This window comes from Pelophylax lessonae (assembly GCF_965119305.1).
Source record: "Pelophylax lessonae genome assembly, chromosome: 1".
Lineage (NCBI taxonomy): Eukaryota > Metazoa > Chordata > Amphibia > Anura > Ranidae > Pelophylax > Pelophylax lessonae.
Window position 1 is genome coordinate 218,760,808 of NC_138768.1, and position 12,381 is coordinate 218,773,188.

Sequence of the window (12,381 nt, forward strand, 5' to 3'; positions counted from 1 at the left end):
CAAAAAGCTTTTTGACTGATTTACCTTTTCAAGGCGATCGCCTGTTTGGGGCTACCCTGGCTGACATCTTTAAGAGTCTCACAGGGGGTGAAGAGTATCTTTCTTCCATAGTCTGGAAAGTTAAAAGAACCTTGTCGCAGACGCAGCCTTTCTTTCTCTGCCCAAAAAGTTTTTTTCATCACTCAGGGTCCACTGACAAGGGTTCGAAACCTTTCAAGCCCTCCTCTAGGAGGTTCCAAGCAGCCCTGGTCTGGCAAGCCAAGAGCAGGATTCTCTGGACCCACGAACAAGGCTTCTTGAGGCATAAAGGTGTCCCCTTACCCCTCTTCATTGGTTTCTGGGCCTGTGGACTTCTTGGTAAATGACAAATGGGTCCACGAGGTGATTCTGTCCGGTTACAAGATAGAATTTTGTTATTGGCCTCTGGGAAGGTTCTTCCCTTCCAATGTACGCCTGTCCCCGGGCCGTTTGCACGCTCTCTGGGGCGGTGATTGTCCCAGCTCCAGTCTTGGAATGGTTTCAAGGTTTTTATTCAAACCTTTATTCAAAGGTCTGTCCAGGTCTGGACCTCAAGGCCCTGAACTGCTTTTTGCGGGTTCAGAAATTCTGAATGGAGTCCATTCTCACAATAGTGGCATCCCTACACCATATGTGCCCGAGACCAGCGTTTGCTCTGCTTTGCTGTGGGAGAGGAACAGTATCAGTTTGTGGCGTTACCCTTTGGTCTCTCCTCGTGTCTTCACAAAAGGGTTGGCCCTGGTTCTGGCATTGCTACGTCAGAGGGGGATTGCGGTGCTGGGCTACCTGGATGACCTCCTCTTGCGAGCAGAGTCTACTTCTGCCTTGATGGATGACGTGGAGATCACTATACAGACCCTGAAGAAGTTTGGTTGGCTTCTAAACTACCAGAAGTTAACTGATTCCATCCAGGAAAATTGGATTATCTGGGTCTTGACTCTGGACAAATTCCAGAAGTTGCATGCTGCGGTTCATCCATTGCTGTCCAGCAGGTGGTCCTCCCTCCAGATTTGCATGCGTGTCTGAGTCTGATGGTGTTTACCTTCGAGGCAGTTCCGTTTGCACAGTACCATACAAGGTACCCCCAAAGGGAGATGCTGGTAAAATGGGACATGTGTCCAAAGTCCCTGGACAATCGGATTTGGCTGAGCCGAGAAACCAGGGTTTCCCTGGTTTGTTGGATTCGCTCTTCGGCAGGGCAAATCTTTTCTCCCTATGTATTGAACAGTGGTCCCTACAGCTACCAGTCTGTCTGGGCGGGGAGGTGTCCTGGGACTGCGTTCCACTCAGGGTTGTTGGACGCTGGAGGAATCCAGACTGCTGATCAATATTTTCGAACTTCCCCGTCTTCGTCCGTAGGGTTCAATATTGAGTTGGCCCACCCTTTGCCGCTATAACCGCATCAACTCTACTGAAAAGGCTTTCCCCAAGGTTTAGGAGTGTATCTATGGGAAAGTTTGACCATTCCTCCAGAAGCACATTTGTCAGGGCAGGCACTGATGATAGATGAGAAGGCCTGGCTCCCAGCTTCCGCTCGAATTCATCCCAAAGGTGTTCTATCGGGTTGAGTTCAGTTCAGGACTCTGTGCAGTCCAGTGAAGTTCCTCCACCCCCAACTTGCTCATTCATGTCTTTATGGACCTTGCTTTGTGCACTGGTGCGCAGACACGTTGGAACAGGAAGGGGCTATCCCTAAACTGTTCCCACAAAGTTGGGAGCATGAAATTGTCCAAAATGTCTCAGTATGCTTAAGCCTTAGGAGTTTCCTTCACTTGAAGCAAGGGGCAAGCCCAACCCTTGAAATACAACCTCACGCCATAATCCACCTAATGATTTGGATCAGTGCCTCACCTCACAAATGCACTTCTGGAAGAATGGTCAAACATTCCCATAGACACACTCCCAAACCTTGTGGACAGCCTTCCCAGAAGAGTTGAAGCTGGTATTGCTGCAAAGGATGGGCCTACTCAATATTGAACCCTAAGGACCAAGACTGGGATGCCAGTAAAGTTCAAGTGCATGTAAAGACAGGCAGCCCAATACTTTTGACAATATGTTGTATCTTGACTAGACCTATTGTCACACAGTTGCCCTGTGAATCATTCAGTGTGACAGTTTAACTTTGAGTGGAAGAAACTCTAATATAAACACTGGAATACATTGGGGTTGGATTAGAAAGTTATGTGTGCTCAATGTATTAGAAATAAAACCTGTTGTTGGAGTCAATTCAGTCTCCAGCCTATTTGGAGTTGATTCACATAAAGCTGAACTCATGGCAATTTTGTTTTTTGTTTTGTGACAGCTCTGCATGGGTTAACAGCTTGTTTTGATCTAGGGGTTTGAAGAGTCGAGATATACTTGCCTAATCATCCGATTTACCTCCCCCCCCCCCCTCCCCAACGCCCGCAGTCCAGCGGCCTTGTGCGGTGGACTGTTCCTGAGATCATCATGCCCATAAACCGGCTCTTGACATGAATACGACAGGAACAGTCCACCACTGGTTGTGGGGGAGCAACGATTTCTTGAGGATCGATGGATCGGGACAGTATAGGCGCTGTGTTCAACCCTAGACAAAACTAGAAGTTAAAGTGGAGTTCCACCCATTTTCGTAACTTTAGCTGTATGTAATCCCCTTAAAAACGACTTTTACCAATGGAAACTTTTTTTTTTTTTTTTTGCTAGTAAATACCTTATTTTCTGGTTTATTCCTCCTCCTCCTCCTCACTTCCGGGTCCGATCGGCGATGACGTCATTCGGCGATTCGTAGTGTGTGGCAGAAATCTCACAGTATTACCAGGAGCTGAGCTTGTACTGTGTGTATTCAGGCCGTTCTCTGCCCCGCCTCCTCTCAGTGAGGAGGAATCGGGGCGGAGGCGGGGCAAAGAACGGCCTGAATACAGTACAACTCACTGAGAGGAGGCGGGGCGGAGGCGGGGCAGGTCACGGCCTGAATACACACAGTACAGCTCAGCTCCTGGTAATACTGCGAGATTTCTGGCATGGAATACATCCCAGCAGACACTGCGAATCGCCGAATGACGTCATCGCCGATCGGACCCGGAAGTGAGGAGAGGAGGAATAAACCAGAAAATAAGGTATTTACTAGCAAAAAAAAAAAAGTTTCCATTGGTAAGTCGTTTTAAAGGGGATTACATACAGCTATGTAATCCAACGTATTAAAAATGGGTGGAACTCCGCTTTAACCACTGCATAGGAAGAGAAAACATTTTGCCTGGAGTTGGGCATTAGACTGAAGAAAAGAAAATGTGTAAAACCTTTACTAAAAAACGAAGCAAACATCCTATTGATTTTGGCAACATTTCCAATTTTGTACGCACTTTCCTTCTCGATGGTTAATGAATAAGTCCAAAAACCTTTTAGATGCTGCAAAAACTGGAGAGCACACGGCGACTAACTTGAGGAGTATGAGGTTTTAGATTACATGCATGCTGTTCATTCTGAATTTATCTACTATGCCTCTATACTTGCCCTCTGATGCACGTGCCGACCTTCGACCCCGCCTTGCACGTGCGCGGTTGAGACTCCTCGGTGTCTACCTCTCCAACAGGTGTGTTAATCACGCCTGGAGATGTGGAGTACTTATAAAGCCAAGGTGTGGCAGTCTGATTGCCCTCTGCCACACTCTTGGAGGGGATCACATCCATGACACATTTCAGGTAAAACTGAAGTATATTCCTTTAGGACTTCTTACATTCTAGTCAACTGTTTGGCAGTTTTTTACATGGAGCATTATATCTCTTATAGTGATTGGGGACCGGTATACTGCTGCTGACATTCATTCAAACACTTAAGGGCTCTTTCACACGGGCGTTCCTTTTTTTTTTTGCCCGATCAGGTCCTTTTTTTTTTTTTTGTAACGGACACGGATGACACTTGTGTCATCCTGTCCGTATGTCCGTTTTTCATCCCATCCGTTTGCGGATGAAAAACTGACATAATGCATGTCTATGTAAATACAGATGTCTGCGGATGACACCACTGACATCCGTTTTTGCTTCCGTTCCGTTTTTTGAAAGGAAGAAAAAATAGGGTTCTCCTCTGTTCAAAAAACTGAACTGAACTGACAAAAAACAGATGTCAGAGGATGATCATCCGATGACATCCGTATTTACATAGAGATACATTATGTCAGTTTTTCATCCGCAAACGGATGGGATGAAAAACGGACATACGGAACGCCCATGTGAAAGAGCCCTAACTGCACCTAAATTTGAGTGCTGTTGTAAGGACTGGCATTAAGTCGAGTTCTAATACAAGGTAATTAGATAATATAATTTATGCTAGGCATATTTGTATAAATGTAGGAATAATTATTTATATTCTATCTGCAGATAGTAGTTTTTTTGTATATGCTGTTCCCCACCAGATTAAAAACTTGGATCCAACTACTCTTTATGATGCACCAATACTTACCTGAACACAGTGACTCTATCTTAGTGGAAGGGAATGTCTCCTATGTGATGCTGCCTCATGGCTAATAATGCTGTGATTTATCGCTGTAAACAATAATTTTCTTCTATCAAATGGGCCTGTATGTATTGTCCTGGTCTTCTATGATGAGATCCTTCCAGATATAGTCCAATGCATGTGAGCAGCCTTTTTTTTTTTCGAGAATTTATACATAGATAACTTTTATTGAATGCCTTGAAAAAAATAATCATTTTTTTTTTTTTATTGGCATAGGAAAAGCAATATTCATTACTCCTGAATAAGCTGTATTTACAGTGAAACATGTTTAGAAAGATTGCATAAATCTGGAATAATTGCTTGCCATACATGCAGAGATCAACTGTATATGTAGTAAATTGCATTTTTACATTTTTCTAATAAAATGTTTGGAATTTTATATAAAAATATTGATTGTGTTTTATGCACCTTAAAAACCCTATGATATCTCTTGCCATTTTTTCAATAAACAATGGTGAGGTACAATAATGACATCTTGTTCTCTGATACATCCAATGAAAACCAATTTCTATACTTGCCCTCTATTCACGCATGGATACATACTGATTCACTGACAAATGAAAAGCTAAAATTCTGTATTCAGCCTATGTTAACAAGAATAGCCATTTGTCTTTTATATACAGCGATGGAAAACTATAAAAGACCATTACTAAAACCAATCATTATCTATATTGGAAGAACCCCTGTGCCTCCCCTGGGACTTCTGGAACCCCGGGAGCTATAAAGGGCATGTTTGGCACATTCTATTGAGATTTCTGGCACCATCCCAGCTTCCTTTGATGGATGCATGAGCTGCAGCAGATTTCTTAGTACCCTGTGCTACCTCTGTCCCAAGTGATCCAAATGACTTGTTAGGCAAATATAAATGTCCCCATAGAGCTTGCTATGTGATGTGTGATGATTTCTTGGGCCTCCTCTGATTACCTGCAGACAGTCACTAAGGCTGCATTCACATGTCAGCGCATGGATCGCGGGCAGAATCGCCGCGATTCCGCCCGAGATCCGGAGATCATTGCAAATCACGGGACGCCTGTGCGTTGCCTATGATTTGCAATAGCACCCCAAATGCTGAGCGATGTTGCCGTGATTTCTGCCTGCCGAATCGCGGTAACATCGTGCAAAAAAAATCACGGGACGCAATACGCTCCAAAGAAGCTCTTGTACTTTTTTGAGCGTAATGCACCCCACAATTTTTTTTTTTTGCGCGAGGTTACCACGATTCGGCAGGCGGAAATCGCGGCAACATCGCTCAGCGTTTGGGGTGCTATTGCAAATCACGGGCAACGCACAGGCGTCCTGCGATTTGCAATGATCTCTGGATCGCGGGCGGAATCGCGCCGCGATCCATACGTTGACATGTGAATGCAGCCTTAGAGACAATTCACACATCCATCCTTACTCCCAATTGCTCGTTACTTAATAAACAGTCCAGGATTCTTTTTTTTTTTTTTGGTATTTATTGTGGAACTTGAATGGGAGAAGGGAATAGTGGGATACTCCAACTTGAACTATTTACAGTTGATGAGGACAACTCTCACTTGGCCTCACCAGGTTACTTGTGGAAGCAGTCACACTGCTTTAACCATTCTGCCACTTGTATGGAAGGGGTCAAGTCTTCTTGCTCTCTCCAGCAGCAGATTTTATGCAACTACTTTATCCTCAGGACACTCTCTAGCATCCCCTTGACTGACACCCGTCCACTGACTCTTCTAGCTGAAGAGATGCCCCCTCAGGACAGGTCCTATGACATAGATTTGTACTCACTATATGCAGAATCAGATCATTTTCCAGTGTCTCCCTTCCAGTCAGCTCTGCAGGACCTCTGGGTTTAGCTCCTCTCTAACTCTCAGGGACCTCAGGTCGACCACCTGAGGCCGCATGACAACTTCTACAGAGGAGGGGCAGCTGCTCTTGGCATTTATACAGTATCCCAGCATGCACTGAGGCACTTTCCTCTGCCAAATCACCAGGGCTGTAATAAATGTCTGTGGACTCATTTGTCAGGTTTCCTCCCACTGTCCAAAATGTCTCCCTATTGGACCAGTGTGAAACATTTCAGACAAACTGAACTGCACCTGAGCACCATGAGCAGACCTCACTAGCAGATCCTGCTCTCTGGTAGGAAGAGAACAATATAGATTTACCAGGCGATCTCTCTGGTAAGCAGAAAAGATCGAAAACTATACTCTCTCTAGCACCTACCTAGGAGGGTGCTACGTACATTTTTGCAATATTAAAAATAGAGTTGCTCTTTATGAACATCCTCTGTGTTCTTCTTTTTTTTTTTTTTTTTTTTTTTTTTTTTTTTCATGTGCAGTATTTCTTTAAATTGTTCTTTTATTCCTCCCTCAGGAAGAAAGAACAGTGAGAGACAGAACACTTCTTGAGACAAGAGATGAAGAACAAAGCATTCATTGGAAAATTCAGTTCAACCTGGGAAACAGCAGCCGGGTCAGAGATCAGTGCCGGAACTCTGTTCAAGGAAAACTACTTATTACAGATGACTTAGGTAGTTTTTTTTTTTTTTTTTCAATTCAGTGCAGTGTATTTTTTCCAAAACAATTGCGTTTGAAAGACCGCAGTGCAAATACCGTGTGACATAAAAATACTGATTTAAGATGCAATATATATAAAATGTTTAGTTTTTGTAGGTAGAAACAGTTTATTGTAGAGGGTATGTTCTGCATTCTGTAGCGGTGGCCAAACTTGTTCATTCTTTCACAGCTTACCTGTTTGTGTTTTTGTTATAGAACACTTTTTAAAAATGGTAACTATTATCCTGTGAGCTGTGGTTGTGTTTTTTTTTTTTTTTTTTTTTAAATGGGGCCGATTCATACTTGTCCATTTTCCTGAAGCAAAACTTTTGCACTTTGGTTCATGAAAATGCATGTCAAGTAGAAATCCTATTCTTTCCTTCATGACTGGTTCACATCTACATGCTGCACTTTAGTGTGAATGGGAAGGGTAAACTGTATGAGTCCATTCTAGGGCTGCAACTAATGATTATTTTCATAATCGATAAGCTGGCCGATTTTAATGTTTTGATTCAAACCTCAAAAAAAGTTTGGTGTATAATTTAGGTAATATGTAAAGTTAAAAAAAAAAAAAAAAAAAGCAATTTACTCTTCAATATCTCTATGCAGTGGTAAATATATAAAAAAAAAAAAACCAGCTATATGGTTAGGGAACAAAATATCTAATCCACTCTGAGAATAACAGAAGATATATACAGTATATATTATTAAAGGTTGAATCTGGTACAAATCATCAGACTAAAATTTTTTAAAGACCTACGATTTTCAGACAGGACTATATAATATGCATGACAGACTCCCTTGTCATAGGCAGGTCGCTTGATACAGCATGCACCTGCTGTCACTTATGCTGGCCATACACAAACAAAACATTTTTCCTTTTGAAATTTTTCATTTTAAAAAAAGTTCAATTTTCTAATCTTTAGTGGGTTAAAATCCACGTTGGTTTGCAACCACAGTAACAGGAAAATTAGAGGGAGCAGACTAGAAAACTTTTAGGTCAAAGGAATTTTCAAACCGTGTATGTGGTTTCTGTGCATGCTCTTTTTTTTTTTTTAATTTCTTTTTTCCATGATGGGGTTTAAAAAAAAAAATACAAATTGACCATTTTATAGTACAAAAACTGCAGATAATCAGTACTATAAGGGGTTCATTTATTATGTGAAACAGGAATATTTTATATATTAGTATCTCACAAAAGTGAGTACACCCCTCACGTTTTTGTAAATATTTTATTATATCTTCATGTGACAACACTGAAGAAATTACACTTTGCTACAATGTAAAGTAGTGAGTGTACAGGTTGTATAAGAGCTGGTTCACACTACCACTACCAGAAAGTCGCCCCGTGACTTGAAGAGACTTGTTTAGAGACTTGTTTAGAGACTTGTTTAGAGACTTGTTTAGAGACTTGTTTAGAGACTTGTTTAGAGACTTGTTTAGAGACTTGTGAAGAGACTTGTGAAGAGACTTGTGAAGAGACTTGTGAAGAGACTTGTGAAGAGACTTGTGAAGAGACTTGTGAAGAGACTTGTGAAGAGACTTGTGAAGAGACTTGTGAAGAGACTTGTGAAGAGACTTGTGAAGAGACTTGTGAAGAGACTTGTGAAGAGGCTTGTTTAGAGACTTGTTTAGAGACTTGTTTAGAGACTTGGAAGAGACTTGTTCACTACTTTGAAGAGACAGGCGACTTTGTCTGTGGGGAATGCCTGGCTAATCTCTTTCTTCTTCCTGGAAAGTCTGATAACAAGTCGTGTCAATTAAGATAAGGAGGCAACTCCCATTGAAGTATATGGGATAGTCGGATCACAGGTCGCCTCAAAGTAGTACAGGACCCTTTTCTGAAGTCGGAGCGACTTCAGTAGTGGCAATTAAGATGGCACTGATTGATTAACATTGCTTTTGTTATGTCAAGCTACCTGGGGCAACACAAGTTGCCTCACAAGTCGCGCTAGTGTGAATGGGCTCTTACAGTGTAAATTTGCTGTCCCCTCAAAATAACTGAACACACAACCATTAATGTCTAAACCGCTGGCAACAAAAGTGAGTACACCCCTAAGTGAAAATGTCCAAATAGGGCACAATTAGCCATTTTCCCTCCCGGGTGTCGTGACTTGTTAGTATTACAAGGTCTCAGGTGTGAATGTGGAGCAGGTGTGTTAAGTTTGGTGTTATCGCTCTCACTCATCCTGGTCACTGGAAGTTCAACATGGCACCCCATGGCAAAGAACTCTCTGCAAATCTGAAAAAAGAATTGTTGCTCTACATAGATGGCCTAGGCTATGAGAAGATTGCCAAGACACTAAAACTGAGCTGCAGCACAGTGGCCAAGACCATACAGGGGTTTACCAGGACAGGTTCCACTCAGAACAGGCCTTGCCATGGTCCACCAAAGAAGTTGAGTGCAGTTGCTCAGCGTCGTATCCAGAAGTTGTCTTTGGGAAATAGATGTATGAGTGCTGCCAGCATTGCTGCAGAGGTTTATGGGGTGGGGGGGTCAGCCTGTCAGTGCTCAGACCATACGTCACACACTGCATCAAATTGATCTGCATGGCTGTCATCCCAGAAGTAAGCCTCTTCTAACGATGATGCACAAGAACGCCCGCAAACAGTTTGCTGAAGACAAGCAGACTAAGGACATGGATTACTGGAACCATGTCCGGTGGTCTGATGAGACCAAGATAAACTTATTTAGTTTAGATGGTGTCAAGTGTGTTCTGGCGGCAAGCAGGTGAGGAGTACAAAGACTAGTGTGTCTTGTCTACAGTCAAGCATGGTGGTGGGAGTGTCATCGTCTGGGGCTGCATAAGTGCTGCCAGCACTGGGGAGCTACAGTTCATTGAGGGAACCATGAATGCCAACATGTTCTATGACATACTGAAACAGAGCATGATCCCCTCCCTTCGGAGACTGGGGCGCAGGGCAGTATTCCAACATGATACCGACCCCTAACACACCTCAAAGACGACCACTGCTTTACTAAAGAAGCTGAGGGTAAAGGTGATGGACTTGCCAAGCATGTCTCCAGACCTAAACCCTATTGTTCATCTGTGGGGCATCCTCAAATGGACTGTGGAGGAGCGAAAGGTCTCTAACATCCACCAGCTCCGTGATGTCGTCATGGAGGAGTGGAAGAGGACTCCAGTGGCAACCTATGAAGCTGTGGTTAACTCCATGCCCAAGAGGGTTATGGAAGTGCTGAAAATAATGGTGGCCACATAAAATATTTACACTTTGGGCTAGGGATGCACCGAAATGAAATTCTTGGCCGAAGCCGAATAATAATGAAATGCTTGGGCGAAGGCCGAATACCGAACGCGGTGTTTCGCATTTTTTCCATTTATTTTGCCAATTTTTTCACTATTACAATAATTAAATGGTAAAAATTTGCTTTTTACTATTTTGTGTTGCTTTTCAGATAAATAAATCAAATAACAAAAATACAATTTCAAAATATTCTGTAAATGGTAGCGGTGGCCAGCGAACCTCTCCATGTGGTCACTATGCAGCTGCTCAGGCACTGGACCCAGAAGACTGCGGTGATCAGTGGAGGAGGGGCATTTCCAGCTTCCCCAGGGATCCGTCAGGTAAGTACACTGTGCCAGTCTGGACCAATACAAATCATACCCACATGTCGGCTTCAATGTTATTTATTCCTAACCGGAGTGTACTAGTATTACACACAGCGATCACTGTACACATGGAGCACACAGGGGCTCATACACAGTATCTGTGCTCCCTCTTACTAGGCTCCCCCTCGTCCTCCCACAACACATGCGCACACTGCATGCTCCGCTCTTCTCCAGCAGCTCTCTCTGCTCCTGGGGACTCAGCTCAGCTGGGAGATGCCGAACCAGCAGCGTCCTTCCAACCTCCTTCCCCCCCGCATCCATCTCTCTATCACTCTCAGGCTACAAACACAACTTCCGCCCAAACAGGATTTCTTCAGGAAACATTGCGAGACTTGAGCCGTCCTCTGTTGTGTATAGAAGAGAGCAACCGGAAGTGACAAGGATATGTGGAGAAGTTTAACTGCCTGGTAAAGCCTGAGGTGTGCACTGTCCTCCTAGTGGTAAAAAGAAATCATTTACTACAGAACTTCATTGTTCGGCAAAATTTATTCGGCCTATTTACTTATTCGGCCGAACACCGAAAGTGCTTTTTTGGCTATTTTCGGCCGAATAATTTCGGTTGCCGAACATTCGGTGCTTCCCTACTTTGGGCCCAATTTGGACATTTTCACGTAGGGGTGTACTCACTTTTGTTGCCAGCAGTTTAGACATTAATGGCTGTGTGTTGAGTTTTTTTCTTTCATTCATTGACAGACACAGCGACACATCTTCATTCATCAAAATGGTTATGCTGGGCTTCCTAGGAGTAGGACACTAGGCGGAAAAGAGTTAACAGAGCTTTAACTACGCCTAATGGGCAGTCCCAGGTGGTATACTCCTTCCTGCTCTAGGATTCAGATTTTTTTCTGCCTAGTCAGGACTAAGGACCTAGCTCCCTGCTGGGCTCTCTGGTCCTGGCATTTTTTTTTCTTCTTCTTTTTTTTGTTTTTTTTTTTAAACAAAATTACTTTTTTATTCACTTTTGGTACTTTTCTAGTTTATTTGTTCCCGTGAGAACTACAATCAATTGTCGGACTGGGCGACACACTGGATATTCTAGATTCTGACGGTCACCCCAGTCTGGCCAGTGAGAGCGTGCAGACCTCAGCTCCACGCTCGGCCACGACATTATCCCACTGGAGTGAATGGGCTTGCGAGTGGGACACCTCGCACGGACGCACACGACCTGGTTGCGCCCGGAGTCGCAGCGTACCTTGGGCCCGCAGCACCCTTTGTTCCAAGATGAGGACATGACCTGCATAGAGTGAATCTCGCTTAGTCTTCATTGGTGTGGTGAGTAACCCCCTTTCTCCTTCGGGAAGTTAGGGGTTAGTGCGGGTCCTCCCAGGGTCGGTGGTATTGGCGATACTGCCCTACTTTTTCCTATCCTTACAAGGGGTCTTCCCATATCCCCCTTCCTCACATCCCCCCCCCCTCACCCCCCCCCATCTTGCCCACTGGGGGTCGTCCAGGGGTGTTTTTAGTGGATGTTGTGCAGTGGGTGACTAACGGCCGGCCGCCTTGTATCTGTGGGGTCGGGAGTGCTGTGGCTGTAAAGGGGGGGTCCCTGCCAGGCTCCCAGAGGGTGTTGTGCAGTGCACTTTTTGCGCCCACAGGCGCCGCCATTATTTGCGGTGGACCAGGCTACTGCGCATGCACGGCGGCCATTTTTTTGTAGCTGCATTGTGTAATGGCCGCCGTAGTCATAAGTTGCCCCATTGGGTCCGCGT

At 44.1% G+C, this 12,381-nt stretch overlaps 1 protein-coding gene across 1 annotated transcript in view; it reads left to right on the forward strand.

Moving 5' to 3' along the window:
- SPRING1 (SREBF pathway regulator in golgi 1) overlaps nucleotides 1-12,381 on the forward strand; it is a 56,993-nt gene that overhangs the window by 16,015 nt on the left and 28,597 nt on the right. The window contains exon 2 of the mRNA XM_082274234.1: nucleotides 6,859-7,015. Coding sequence (XP_082130360.1) covers nucleotides 6,859-7,015 — 157 coding nt within the window. The remainder of the gene's footprint in view (nucleotides 1-6,858; nucleotides 7,016-12,381) is intronic.